General features: G+C 43.6%; 1 protein-coding gene across 3 annotated transcripts; it reads left to right on the top strand.

Annotated features, from left to right (window-relative positions):
• Positions 1-948: 948 nt before the first annotated feature.
• LOC124034200 (LETM1 domain-containing protein LETM2, mitochondrial-like) lies at positions 949-11587 on the top strand. 3 transcript variants are annotated; one of them, XM_046347075.1, is made up of 11 exons: positions 949-967; positions 1328-1393; positions 1701-1775; positions 2099-2606; positions 4182-4325; positions 5921-6064; positions 6284-6607; positions 6853-6972; positions 8782-8874; positions 9020-9088; positions 9685-11587. In XM_046347075.1, the coding sequence occupies exons 3-11, from the start codon at positions 1729-1731 to the stop codon at positions 9736-9738; spliced, it is 1503 nt and encodes a 500-aa protein (XP_046203031.1). In that variant the 5' UTR covers positions 949-967; positions 1328-1393; positions 1701-1728; the 3' UTR covers positions 9739-11587. The 3 variants fall into 3 exon arrangements, with proteins under 3 accessions (XP_046203031.1, XP_046203030.1, XP_046203029.1); XM_046347074.1 differs by lacking the exon at positions 949-967 and adding an exon at positions 974-1184; XM_046347073.1 differs by lacking the exon at positions 949-967 and having other exon boundaries at positions 974-1393.
• Positions 11588-11794: the final 207 nt, after the last annotated feature.

Below are 11794 nucleotides of genomic sequence, written 5' to 3'. Positions count from 1 at the left end.
TCAAGTTCATGACCTTTGATCACATGATTTCTGTAAAGTTCCTGCAGTAGACATGTAGGCTCTAGTATGAACACTTTTATCCTTATAATGCAACAAACTTTTAAAGGTCTCTGACTTTGGAGATGGCTGCCGGTGTGGCCATGAGGTGGGGGTAAGATGGCGGACTGGAGAAAAGTGGAACATGTTTTGAGTGAATATGGAGTGGTGGATCACACAGAACTTGTGGTAGAGCTACAGAAGAAAATGTAACATGACGAGAGTGAGGATGAATTAACTGCGGTGGCAGGTGCGGTGAAGACAGAGTATGAGCCTCATCCTGATGATGACAAAGATGATTCTGGCCCAGTGGGAATGAGGTTTTTTGGAGAGAATGGATCCTTGCCTTCTGGCAGATCCGTATGTGGTGTCAGGTTTGGTGGAGAGCAGGTTGTGATATGTTGGATCAGTGAAAGTGACTCGAAGTGGAATTGTTTAGATTTTTTGTGTGTTTCTGCCATCCAGAGGGAGCATACACTCAGTACCATGCAACTGGGGACAAGAACTGTGACTTGCTTTCCTCTCTGGAGCAGGGCGCCGTTGAAAGGAGTGATAACTGGAGTGCCGTTAAGTGTGGAGGATGATCAACTGAAGTTGAAGATTCCCAGTGTCTCTGACGCCCGCCATTTGGTTACAAAATGTTTTGGACAATAGGGTCCTGTCCTCCCTGGCTGCTGGCCTGGAGTAGGATCAGATAGGGCCATAGTTGTGAGGTTTTAATGTGTGCAGGGTTAGTTAGTAGGGCAATTTTTTCCACAAAGTGTAATGAATTCATACTACAGAATAGCATGCTGATACACAGCCAATACAGTAGGTGGCGGAATGCACTTATATCTTTTGGTGGTTGCCCGCAATAATACCAAAGAAGTCACCGACTTCACAAAAGTGATCCACTCGAACGCGCCCGGTGTGACTCGCAATAACCTTTTCAGTGAAGTAACAGGGTTTCCACTAAATAACATAGCTACAAAGTCAAAACTGGTCTTAATTTAAGGTTAGGCGTAAGGTTAGGTTTAAAATCAGGTCTTAATAAGATAAATTGTAGAAATGGGCGGGAGTTAGCCATAATTATGACTGTTCATTTAACTAGTGACGACCCGGGAGCAGCGTTAGGTCACTGTTCCAAATAGGCGAAGTTGGTCAAAAGGGTACACGACGTTTCTCAAAGGAATATTAGTAATACTTCAATCAGAAATGGGTTTATTATCTCATCAGTCTTGATTTTCGTCGCACATCTTCAATCAGCACACAACTGTGAATGGATTGTAACGTTACTATTTTGCTCTTTTAGACAATCTTTACGACGCCCTGTCGGCAGCCATAACATAGCTCGCTCGAGAACAATTTGACGTTCGAGGTAAAGCAAGCAAAGTTCGTCAGTCAACTTCCGTTTTCAGTTGTTTGCGTGTTTGCTCTAGGAACATGCATTATCTCTGTATGTTCCTAGGTTTGCTAAGTCATCAGATATTTTAATGTTCTATTGTCAAATCAAAGTTTCAATCTCTCAAGACTGTAGATGTTAGCTAATTAGCTAGCTAATGATCTACAGTACTGTCTGTAATCCGCATCGTTAACATTACATCGTATCATACTGAATCCATTAAACGACGGTTGGAAATATCTTAATGTAATGTATTTCACTGGTTTTATTGTTCACCATACAGGAGGCCTCGATCTGCCGGCGTAACAACAATGGCAGTGTTCAGTGCACAGGTGATTCTGGCAGTAACAAGATCAAGGTAGGAGACCAGGTCACCGGCTCTATATTAGAAACTATTTAGGCCTGCACTTACCTCAACCACACAGTGGGGACACACACCACTGTAGGTGTCCACAAGATCCCTGCTAGTTAAATCAGTCATTTAACTCTCCAGGAAGTAATTTGGAAGAGTCGGTTATGTAAACAAGCTGTTCTGCATAGGTGGCACCACACAGACCATTAGTCTAGTTTACATTAGAACAGCAGTGTGCCTGGCTGACTGCTGTAGTGAAAGAAAGGATATGTCAAATATGACCAGGCAGCCACTGACCAGACTGATGTATGTATGTGTTCTGTGTCTAGGGGATCTTACCTGCTGTCTAAGAGGCACAGCTGCTGCCCTCTCCCCTCCACAGCCTACGTCCACCACAACCTGGACCCCCCCAGCCGCCTGTCGTTCTTACCCTCCCTCAGCCATTCCAGGTCTGGCTACCCTCACTGTGTTCGGCTCCACGGTTTCAAGAACCACAGCACCACCCTGCTGGCCAGATCTCTGCACAGTTCCTGTGTCTGGCTGCAGGACACCAAGGCCTCTGCCACCCCAGCCCAGGATGACCACCCAGGGACCCCTAAGAATGGCCCCCCTACACCCCAACCTCCAGTCCCTGCTCCCCCTGCTGCTGCCACTATTGTGGCTGCAGCTGCCCCTACGGTCCAGGTAGTAAGGAAATCTATTGGCCAGAGGATAGTGGATGAGCTGAAACACTACTACAATGGCTTCAGGTTGCTGGGGATTGATACCAAGATTGCAGGGAGGATGGTGTGGAGACTGCTGCACGGACAACTGCTCTCACGCAGGGAGAGGAGACGGGTAAGTCAGGAAGTGTAGGCTGAGTTCGCTCTGTGTTTAACCTGTTCCTTAAGTAGTAAATAACAGGGTAGAGGGCAGGATTTATAGGAATACTCTTTGATTAGTAGTAAGGAGTACCAGGAACTAATGATCATCTGATCACCTCCAAATCTCGGGATGTTTTGAAAAGAACGCACGAAAATGGAAATGTACTACCTTTTGAACTTATTGAACCAATATCACTGTTGCTCATTTTTGCGTTCATGTTTTCTCTCATTGTGCCTATTGAACACAACCGAAGGAGTAGAGCCACGTGTTGTGAGGTATTGTAGTTTAACCCTCAGTCTAAGAACAAAACTCTTAGGTCTGAGTCACCCAATCTGGCCCTTAGATTATAAACATTTCAGAATGCTGCCTGCCACAGTGCCAGTGTTGTGGTTAATCTGCTATCTGAAAAAGGACATTCATGTGGATGGTGTACCGAACGGTCTCTAATAGACTGTCTGGTGAAACATAGGCAAATAAGACGGATTGATGAATGAAACACAGTACATGTCGGGTCGCAGGCATGTAGATACAGTATGGCAAACAAACACACACCCACCCACCCACCCTCAGTTGACTTCAGGCTCCATGTTTATTAGTAAGGCTGATTGAAAGGATGCATCTAGCCTATTGCCTCTGAAACAAGATGAGTGCAATAACACATGCACACATCCAAACACACCGCCGTGTGACCCTTGCTGTTTGAATGCCATGGTAGAGCTTTACTCTGCACCGGTGCTATTTTAGAAAGGGACTGGCAGTGCTAGTAGTCTGCTAGAGACGGAGGGACAGAATCCTAACATAGTGTTGTTGCCCGTGGTGGGTCAAGGGGGATTCCTTCTTGTGTTGTGGCTTAAGACCAGGAGTGAAAGTAAGCCGATCCGGGTTTGGCGTCCCAGCAAAATAAATAGTGGGGGTATGCTGTATCTGTAAAACGTGAGCCTATCACAATAATTTAAGAAAGCTATAGGCAGCGACAACATTATTTAACATTACCGCAGGTCAGCTACATGAAAATGAGTGAATCAGATGGACTAGAGTATATAAAATGAACAAGAATCAGATGGACTAGAGTATATAAAATGAACAAGAATCAGATGGACTAGAGTATATAAAATGAACAAGAATCAGATGGACTAGAGTATATAAAATGAACAAGAATCAGATGGACTAGAGTATATAAAATGAACAAGAATCAGATGGACTAGAGTATATAAAATGAACAAGAATCAGATGGGAGTTTCACCTAAGATGTGGCCACAGCCATTGGTTTTGTTTGTTCAAAGAGAACATTCTTTTTTTAAAGAAAACATTTTTTTGTCGGTCAAATTTCAAAAGGTTTGGGATTGACTTGAGTGTTGGCATTTTATTTCTATAGGTGTTGGTGCAATCACAGGGCAAAACTCACATTGCATCACTGCAGCTTTCTATAATACCAAAAAACTGTAGCCTACATAAGTAATCTGCCATATTTTTAATCTCTCTCCTCCCCTCCCTTGTTGTGTGAGACCTGTTACTGTTTGCTTTGCTAACCCTCCGTTTTCTCTCCAGCTGATGAGGACATGTGCTGACCTCTTCCGCCTGCTGCCCTTCATGGTCTTCATCATCGTTCCCTTCATGGAGTTCCTGCTTCCTGTCTTCCTCAAGCTCTTCCCTGAGATGCTGCCCTCCACTTTCGAGACCGAGACCAAGAAGGCACGTTCTTCACACTGTTGCAATGTTAATGTCCTTGACTTGTTGATGACTGACTGTGTCTCAATGGTCTAAACTTGCTTCCTTGTCTCCTCTCCTTCATCTGCACTGATCTAGTCATGATATACTAGGTGTCTGTTTTTCTGTTCTTCCATTTTTGTAATGTATATTTATTTTTTAACTAGGAAAGTCAGTTAAGAATATATTCTTATTTACAATGACGGCCTACCCCGGTCAAACCCGGACGACGCTGGGCCAATTGAGTGACACCCTATGGGACTCCCAATCATGGCTGGATGTGATACAGCCTGGATTCAAACCAGGGACTTATGCAGATAAAGGAAAGGAGACAAAAGCACACTTGAGATGCACCCAAGCAAGGGATATATTTCCGTTAGACCTGTAGGCCATTAGAATGAGCAGAAGTGTGTCCCAATCTATTTTCTCCTGAAGTGTGTACTTGTTCACCTCCCCTTCATAGATTTGAACAGGTGCACACCCCAGGAGGAAATTGATTATTGGGACACCCCAGGTCTTTGAGTGGGATTAGACCCAATAGGCCTGAGCCTGGTTTCCCAATAGTGATGAAATTCAGGCTTGTGTTTTTTTGTGTTTTTTTTGTGAACGATGCATCGTTCCTACAACGGCTAACTATGTAACACGCGTTTCCCCAAAACCACGCAGAGAGAACAGTCTCCCAGTGCGTTGTTGGAGAAAGTGCTGATACTGATATGATTGGGGGGGAAGGCAGCGCTGCTCTCGGACCAGCTTTCTCAATGCAAAGCTTACCTTTTAAATTTGAATTATTTCACAATACTGACGACAGATCAGCTCCTAGAGAGAGATTAGCAACTACGGCTACAAATGTATTTGTATTTATGTTTTTGGTGACCAGAGTGGGTCACCGTTGAGACTGTGGTCTCATTCACAAGCAACCTCTTTGAACATGAACATACACCATTTATTACACATAATGTAAGATGATCAAAACAGACGCAACTCTCACATATCACCCCATTGAGTATAATTTCTGTAATAACCTGAAGGCTATTTCATGAGGTGGCTTATTCTAATGCTTACCCAATAAAAATGCCCTAAATCGCACATCATGAAATAAGCTGCTCTACAAAAGGCGGGCGTTAGATTGCGATCTTTTTCAAGTGCAACGTTAATGGTTTTGGGAAACCGCTCTGAGATTTAACAATGCTCCTATGAAGGTTGTAACGATGAACTTCACCTTGAGATGCTTTTGGGATGCCGGGCCCTGGCTAGTTGTAGGTCACTCTGAATGGCTTTCATGTCCTCGTGCTCCTGTACAACAAGAGGTGCCTGACCTGGCCGCTCACATCATGGCCATTGGGATACCTACAGGAAGCAAGGGTAGTGACCACCATTAGCCAACTGGCGCACTTTGAAAGTTTGTTTTCAAATAGACCATCTTTAACATTACCTAGCAACTTCATAGAATGCCATGAGGCTCTTTTTTTACCTACTCTTTTTCTAAAACCAATCGCAAGTAGCTAATACTAGTTTATGCATGAGGACCATTTGAGAAATGACTTCTCCCTCTCTCTTTTTCTGCCCTTTTTCTCTTTAAGGAAGAGAAGCAGAAGAAGGGTCTGGCTGCTAAGCTGGAACTGGCTAAATTCCTCCAGGAGACCATAGCAGAAATGGCCAAGAGGAACAAGACCAAGGCTCTGACAGAGGACGAGACGCAGCGCTTCTCCACCTACGTACAGAAGGTAATTTAGCCAGAGGGCAAAGCCTGCATCCACACCTCTGGTTCATAATGTCATGAGTGTTTCAAGTTTTCATCCCGTTGTTTGTCTAGTCCTGGTCATACAGACGTGGTAATGGTCAACATGTGATAACGTTCACTTGCCCATGTGTCCCTCCCAAGTCTGTCTCCAAAGTCCCCAGACTGCTCTAACTAACCCCTGTCCTCCCTGTGTCATCTCCAGGTGCGTCACACAGGGGAGCAGCCCACCACTAAGGACATCGTTAAGTTCTCCAAGCTGTTTGAAGACGAATTAACGCTGGAGCATCTAGAGCGCCCCCAGCTGGTGGCCCTGTGTAAGCTGCTGGAGCTCCAGCCCATAGGAACCAATAACCTGCTCCGCTTCCAGCTGATGATGCAGCTGAGAACCATCAAAGCAGACGACGAGGTGATCGCCACTGAGGGTGTGTCTGCTCTGAGTGTGTCAGAGCTGCAGGCAGCGTGTCGTAGCAGAGGGATGAGGTCACTGGGTCTGACCACTGACCAGCTACGCCAGCAGATGCAACAGGTCAGACACTCAACTTGTAAACAAGTCATCATCATTAGTTGCATCATGCTGCCATAGAATATATTCAAAATCAAAACGTATAGCCCACCTTGTTAAAGATGCGTTATGTCGAGCCACTAAAGGATTCAATATATTTATTTGTATTATAAGGGATGCGTCCAAAATGGCACCCTGTTGTGCCATTAGGGATGAAAAAGGATTAGCTTCTTCAGTGGCCTCTGACCTGTAACCTCTGTCTGTTCCAGTGGTTGGACCTGCATTTGAAGGAGAATGTCCCTCCCTCTCTGCTGCTGCTCTCCAGAGCTATGTACTTGACTGACGTCAAACCCATTATACCCGTCATACCCCCTGTACCCAAACTAGAGGTAAGACATCATACCCCCTGTACCTAGCGCTTCAAGCACTGATGCTGCATTAGTAGCCTACCAAATGTGCTAATTGCCTGTAATTATCCCTCTAAATGACTCTGACATCATTGCAAGTGTAATCAAAAATCGAATCAATCACAAGCTCATGTTGCGCTACATTTCTTTAGGCTTTGCAATTGCGTGAGAGAACTAGAGTTTTGATGGCCTCTATTAAAAATAGTACCCAATCAGCTTTCTATAGGCTAGCCCTACTATTTCTCAACTTTCCTAATATTAAGCACATTTCTTCTCTTTACAACAGCAGTATAGGTTACCTGGCTGGCATGAAAATGAATCACGGGAAATACGTCGTCCATTCACAAGTGCATAGATATAAGTGCATAGATATTTATCGAGACAGGTGCATGATAATGGTCCATTCTATTCTTAAATTTCATAAATATCTTGTTTAGTATATTCAGGGGCGGCAGGGTAGCCTAGTGGTTAGAGCGTTGGATTAGTAACCGAAAGGTTGCAAGTTCAAATCCCCGAGCTGACAAGGTACAAATCTGTCGTTCTGCCCCTGAACAGGCACTGTTCCTAGGCCGTAATTGAAAATAAGAATTTGTTCTAAACTGACTTGCCTAGTTAAATAAAGGTCAAATAAATCAAATTAAAATATAAATATGGAAAGACAAGAATAAATCAAGAATAATCTGATGGGGGACAATATCACACAAAGGGAATGCTGCCGGGAAATTTGAGACATGATCAAGTGCTTGTCAAATTGTGAATAAGAGAATGATGAAGTGTGTGTAGCCTGCGTAAAAAAACAGCCCATGCCTTTCATGATGCTTTTTTTCAAATCAGCATTAGTCTCATCATGCAGCCTTAGAATGTATTACAAATCAAAACATATAAACATGTTTTATTTCGCAACTAAAGTTGCATAAATAACTCTAGATGGAGCATATTGGAGGACCTGTTTCTTTGTTAACCGCACTCCCTCAAATCGGTTGGAGAAAATGTCCTTTGTATTTCATTCAGCTATGTTCAATTGTATTCTTCATACTATAATATAATGCCAAGGAATTCTAAACAAATCTTGTCTGCCAAATGAACTAGTGTAGCCCACAGCCATGTGGTATAGCCAGTTCAGGAGCTAACGTAAGGACAACGCAGAGCGTTCTGTTCTTATGAAATGGACCACATACTAGAGGTAAGAACCCCCACCCCACCCCAACCAGATCAGTTCGTATTTGAGAAGGGTGATCTGATTCTAGGTCTGTGGTCAAGGGCTTCTGCCTCCAGTGATTCTGACAGAAGCACAGGTTTCCCTCCGAACTAAGGCTTGACCATCAGACCATGGAGACCTGTTTTATTCTACAACTCTTGAGCATAGTGATATAGAAATGCAGATGAGCCATCTGAAGTATGTTCCTGCTGCCAACACTCTGTTTTTAATTTTAATTTAATTTTTTTATTTCACCTTTATTTAACCAGGTAGGCTAGTTGAGAACAAGTTCTCATTTGCAACTGCGACCTGGCCAAGATAAAGCATAGCAGTGTGAACAGACAACACAGAGTTACGCATGGAGTAAACAATTAACAAGTCAATAACACAGTAGAAAAAAAGGGGATTTTACACCAGTCTCCGGACACTCTGTGGAAGGCATCACCACTGCTTACATAACTGGCCTGATCATTCTATTTATGTGTTTTTGTTTTCAGGGAGGTCATTGTGTGTGTTTTGTTAAACCGAGAGGTCATAAGAGAACTGTCTTAAGTATGTATGTTGATAATGTAACATTGTGTTGTATGTTTCAGAAGGCCACTCCTCTAGCTGAGACCCCACAGGGAACAGCCTCTTCCTCCTCAGACTTACTAGTGGACCCAGCTCTGGTCATCAAAGACAGGCTGGTTAGTATGCAGACACACACAACCCGGTCACAGAATGCTCAGTAGAGTATGGTCAAAGACCGACCGGTCCAGTATCTTCTCCAGGATGACCTATGGTGTTGGTAAAGAAAGTCCTAATTTCTGGTGTGTGTTTCTGTTCCTCCAGGTGGAAGAGGTTAGAGACCAGGCTGCCATTGTCTCAGACAAACCTCCCACCCCTGCCCAGATTGTTCAGGTCAGCCACCTTTGACCCTCAGTCATGTGATACCCACAGGGAGCATCACTGTAGTGACTAGATGGCCGTGCTAGAAATGACAGAGTAGCTGTAGTAACGAGATGGCCAGGCTGCTGGGAAGCAAATGACTGTTCACAACTTCACTTAACATCTTCATAACTTGTGAAAAATGAAAATTAGCTTTTTGGTTTTGATTTATGCTTAGAGATGGTTAAAGGTTAGTGTTAGTGGTAATTACATTAACCCCAATACTGTCTCCCTTTCTCTCACCACATCCTAATCGCTCACACAACAAACTGCCCAACCAACCAACCATGGACTCTTGGAAGATTAGCACCATTGTGGGCTAAAAGATAAACAAACATGATCATGTCCACATGATATCATAGCTATTTAACCATCAATCCACCTACTTGCCACATTCATTAACCATATAGTATTTATGAGTAGTTAAATTACAGTGTGCCCATAACGGGTTTTATTCCATTATTGTTAATATCCATGTCTGAAATTCACCATTATTCAATGAGTGCCATCTGTTTTCTTTTTCATAATTTGTTTGTAAATTAACCTTTGCCCTCTGACCTCTCCTCCAGGCCGAAGAAGCAAAGGCGTCCCAAAAGAGCAAGATAAGTGTCAACGGAGTGTGAGGAGGACTGAAAGGGCTTGACCGGACCCCACAACCCTGTGTCCTCAGGGTTGAGGGGGGGCTATCAATCAAGCTTATCTACACCAAGAGGGATCAGTCAACCCAATCACCCCTCTGCCCCCCTTAACACCTTCTCCTTATCCCAAAGACCAGGGGGCGTGAGACTGTATCCCCAGTCCTCACTGTCTAGCCAATGGGGGCTCGCTGTGTGATGAAAAGGTCATAAGATCATCACATGATAATGTCATTAGACCAGACAACGCTTGGCTAAAATGCCACTTTGCTCAGGATCAGACCTCTGGCTACACTTGGAGTGAGGGCTGCTGGCAGGGGTTTAAAATGGGACACCCACCTCTCCTTTGTCTGATTAGTCTCTGGTTCTTTTCGCCTGCATCTATTTGGTTTACATGTAATGCACTCCATCCATTTGGGCTTCACACTCCATCTCAGCAGGACACTGTTACGTAAACTCTGTTATGTAAAATTCCCTCAACTGGGATTACCTTTCGTTTTGTTTTAGGGTTCACAGTTACCCAGTGATGTAACAAATATTATGTCCTTGAAGAGTAGACTCATCCTCTCAAGATGTACCGTTTGGCCCAGTGTTCTGGTTGGTTGGTTTTGGTGTAACTTTAGTCTGTTTCACTTCCGGTTGCATTGAGACCTAGCCTGGTCTCAGATTCATTAGGTGCTGAAGCTGAATCCTCTTGACTAGAAACACCGCAAAGGCGAAAGCAGGGGGTGGCTGTGGTGTGTTCGGGGTCACCTGCTGGCTTTGAACCATTCTTCAAGGTGTGTTTTCTCTTAGTTGGCCCGCTCATCTCCAGATCTGGATCAGACTAACGTAGACCACCAACCCCCTCATGTATATTTGTAAATACCCTGTAAATGGTTCTCCGTGTCTGGCAGAAAAGGTACACCTGCTCTGTATGTTGGTTATGCCACGCCCTCAAGCTCTCCCAACTAAAGAGTTCTATGAACTTTTACCCTCCTATTATTTTGTCTTGTTTGTTGAATATTTGAATCTAAGACGGGGCAACTCTTTACATTAACTTGCCTTCATACCATGAAGTTACTCTCCAACTACTCTGGTAACCACAATGTAATTGTTTAGCTCAAAATGCTCTTTGCAAGTAAGGTATATAAGCAATGATTGATGTGTAAAGGAAATCGGGTAAATTGTCTAGCTAGTTACAATGGTAGTTGCATTTTAATTACAACAGAAAATGTAACACACGTGGTATCTGTGCAATTTATTGTGAAGCGTGACACTATGACTGAGTGGTCCAATGTCATTTAGCAGACACTCTTATCCAGAGCAACTTACAGGAGCAATTAGAGTAAAGTGCCTCTGTCGATGTGCCCTAGTAAGCTCGGGGAATCAAACGAGTGCCCTTAATTGTAAGCTAGCGATAGAGTTCACTCCTGATACACAGGAGAGGCTGTAGGAGCACCTAAGTCCTGATCGTCAACACAACTGCCAGTCTGGGGACAAATGGACTATACACTGTATATGTTGTGTTAATGCTCTTCTTCCTTGATTTACAAATTTAAAAGCAAATACTTGACTGACAGCTATTGGAAATGATCCATACCCACTGTTAACTCAACTAGAGAAGTGTGTAAAGAGTTTATTTGAGCGAAACGGCATGAAAATGCAGGTTTTGTGAACTCTTATATGATTACACAAGGTGTTAAATTTTATTTTGAAATGTGGTTCTCAAAGAACTTGAAAGATGGCCGCTATTTGATGATGAACTGCCTAGTACCTATCCTGCTTACGTATGTTAACACAATTATGTGATCGAGAAGGTTCTTGGAAGGTTTACCACATAAACATATAGTATGTGTACTGTGTATGTTTCATATTTCAGTGTGCCTGTATGAGAGTTTGTGCGTTTGGTGTTGCTTTAGCCTTGAGGAAAACCTCTTTCAGCATCAAGTTAGGACAGGGTTTCCAAAACTTGGTCCTTGGGCCACCGCTGGGTGCATGTTTTGGGTTGTTGCCCTACTGCTACACAGCTGATTCAAATAACCAACTCATCAAGCTTCGATTA

This window comes from Oncorhynchus gorbuscha, linkage group LG04 (genome assembly GCF_021184085.1).
Source record: "Oncorhynchus gorbuscha isolate QuinsamMale2020 ecotype Even-year linkage group LG04, OgorEven_v1.0, whole genome shotgun sequence".
Taxonomy (NCBI): Eukaryota; Metazoa; Chordata; class Actinopteri; order Salmoniformes; family Salmonidae; genus Oncorhynchus; species Oncorhynchus gorbuscha.
This window is presented reverse-complemented; position numbering and strand designations above follow the sequence as displayed.

Bases quoted from the DNA above. Each gene is read 5' to 3' on its own strand.
- LOC124034200 (XM_046347075.1), top strand. From the start codon at position 1,729: ATGGCAGTGTTCAGTGCACAGGTGATTCTGGCAGTAACAAGATCAAG. The intron at 6,608-6,852 runs GTCAGACACTCA...TGTCTGTTCCAG, and splicing joins TACGCCAGCAGATGCAACAG to TGGTTGGACCTGCATTTGAA. The intron at 9,089-9,684 runs GTCAGCCACCTT...CCTCTCCTCCAG, and splicing joins CCCCTGCCCAGATTGTTCAG to GCCGAAGAAGCAAAGGCGTC.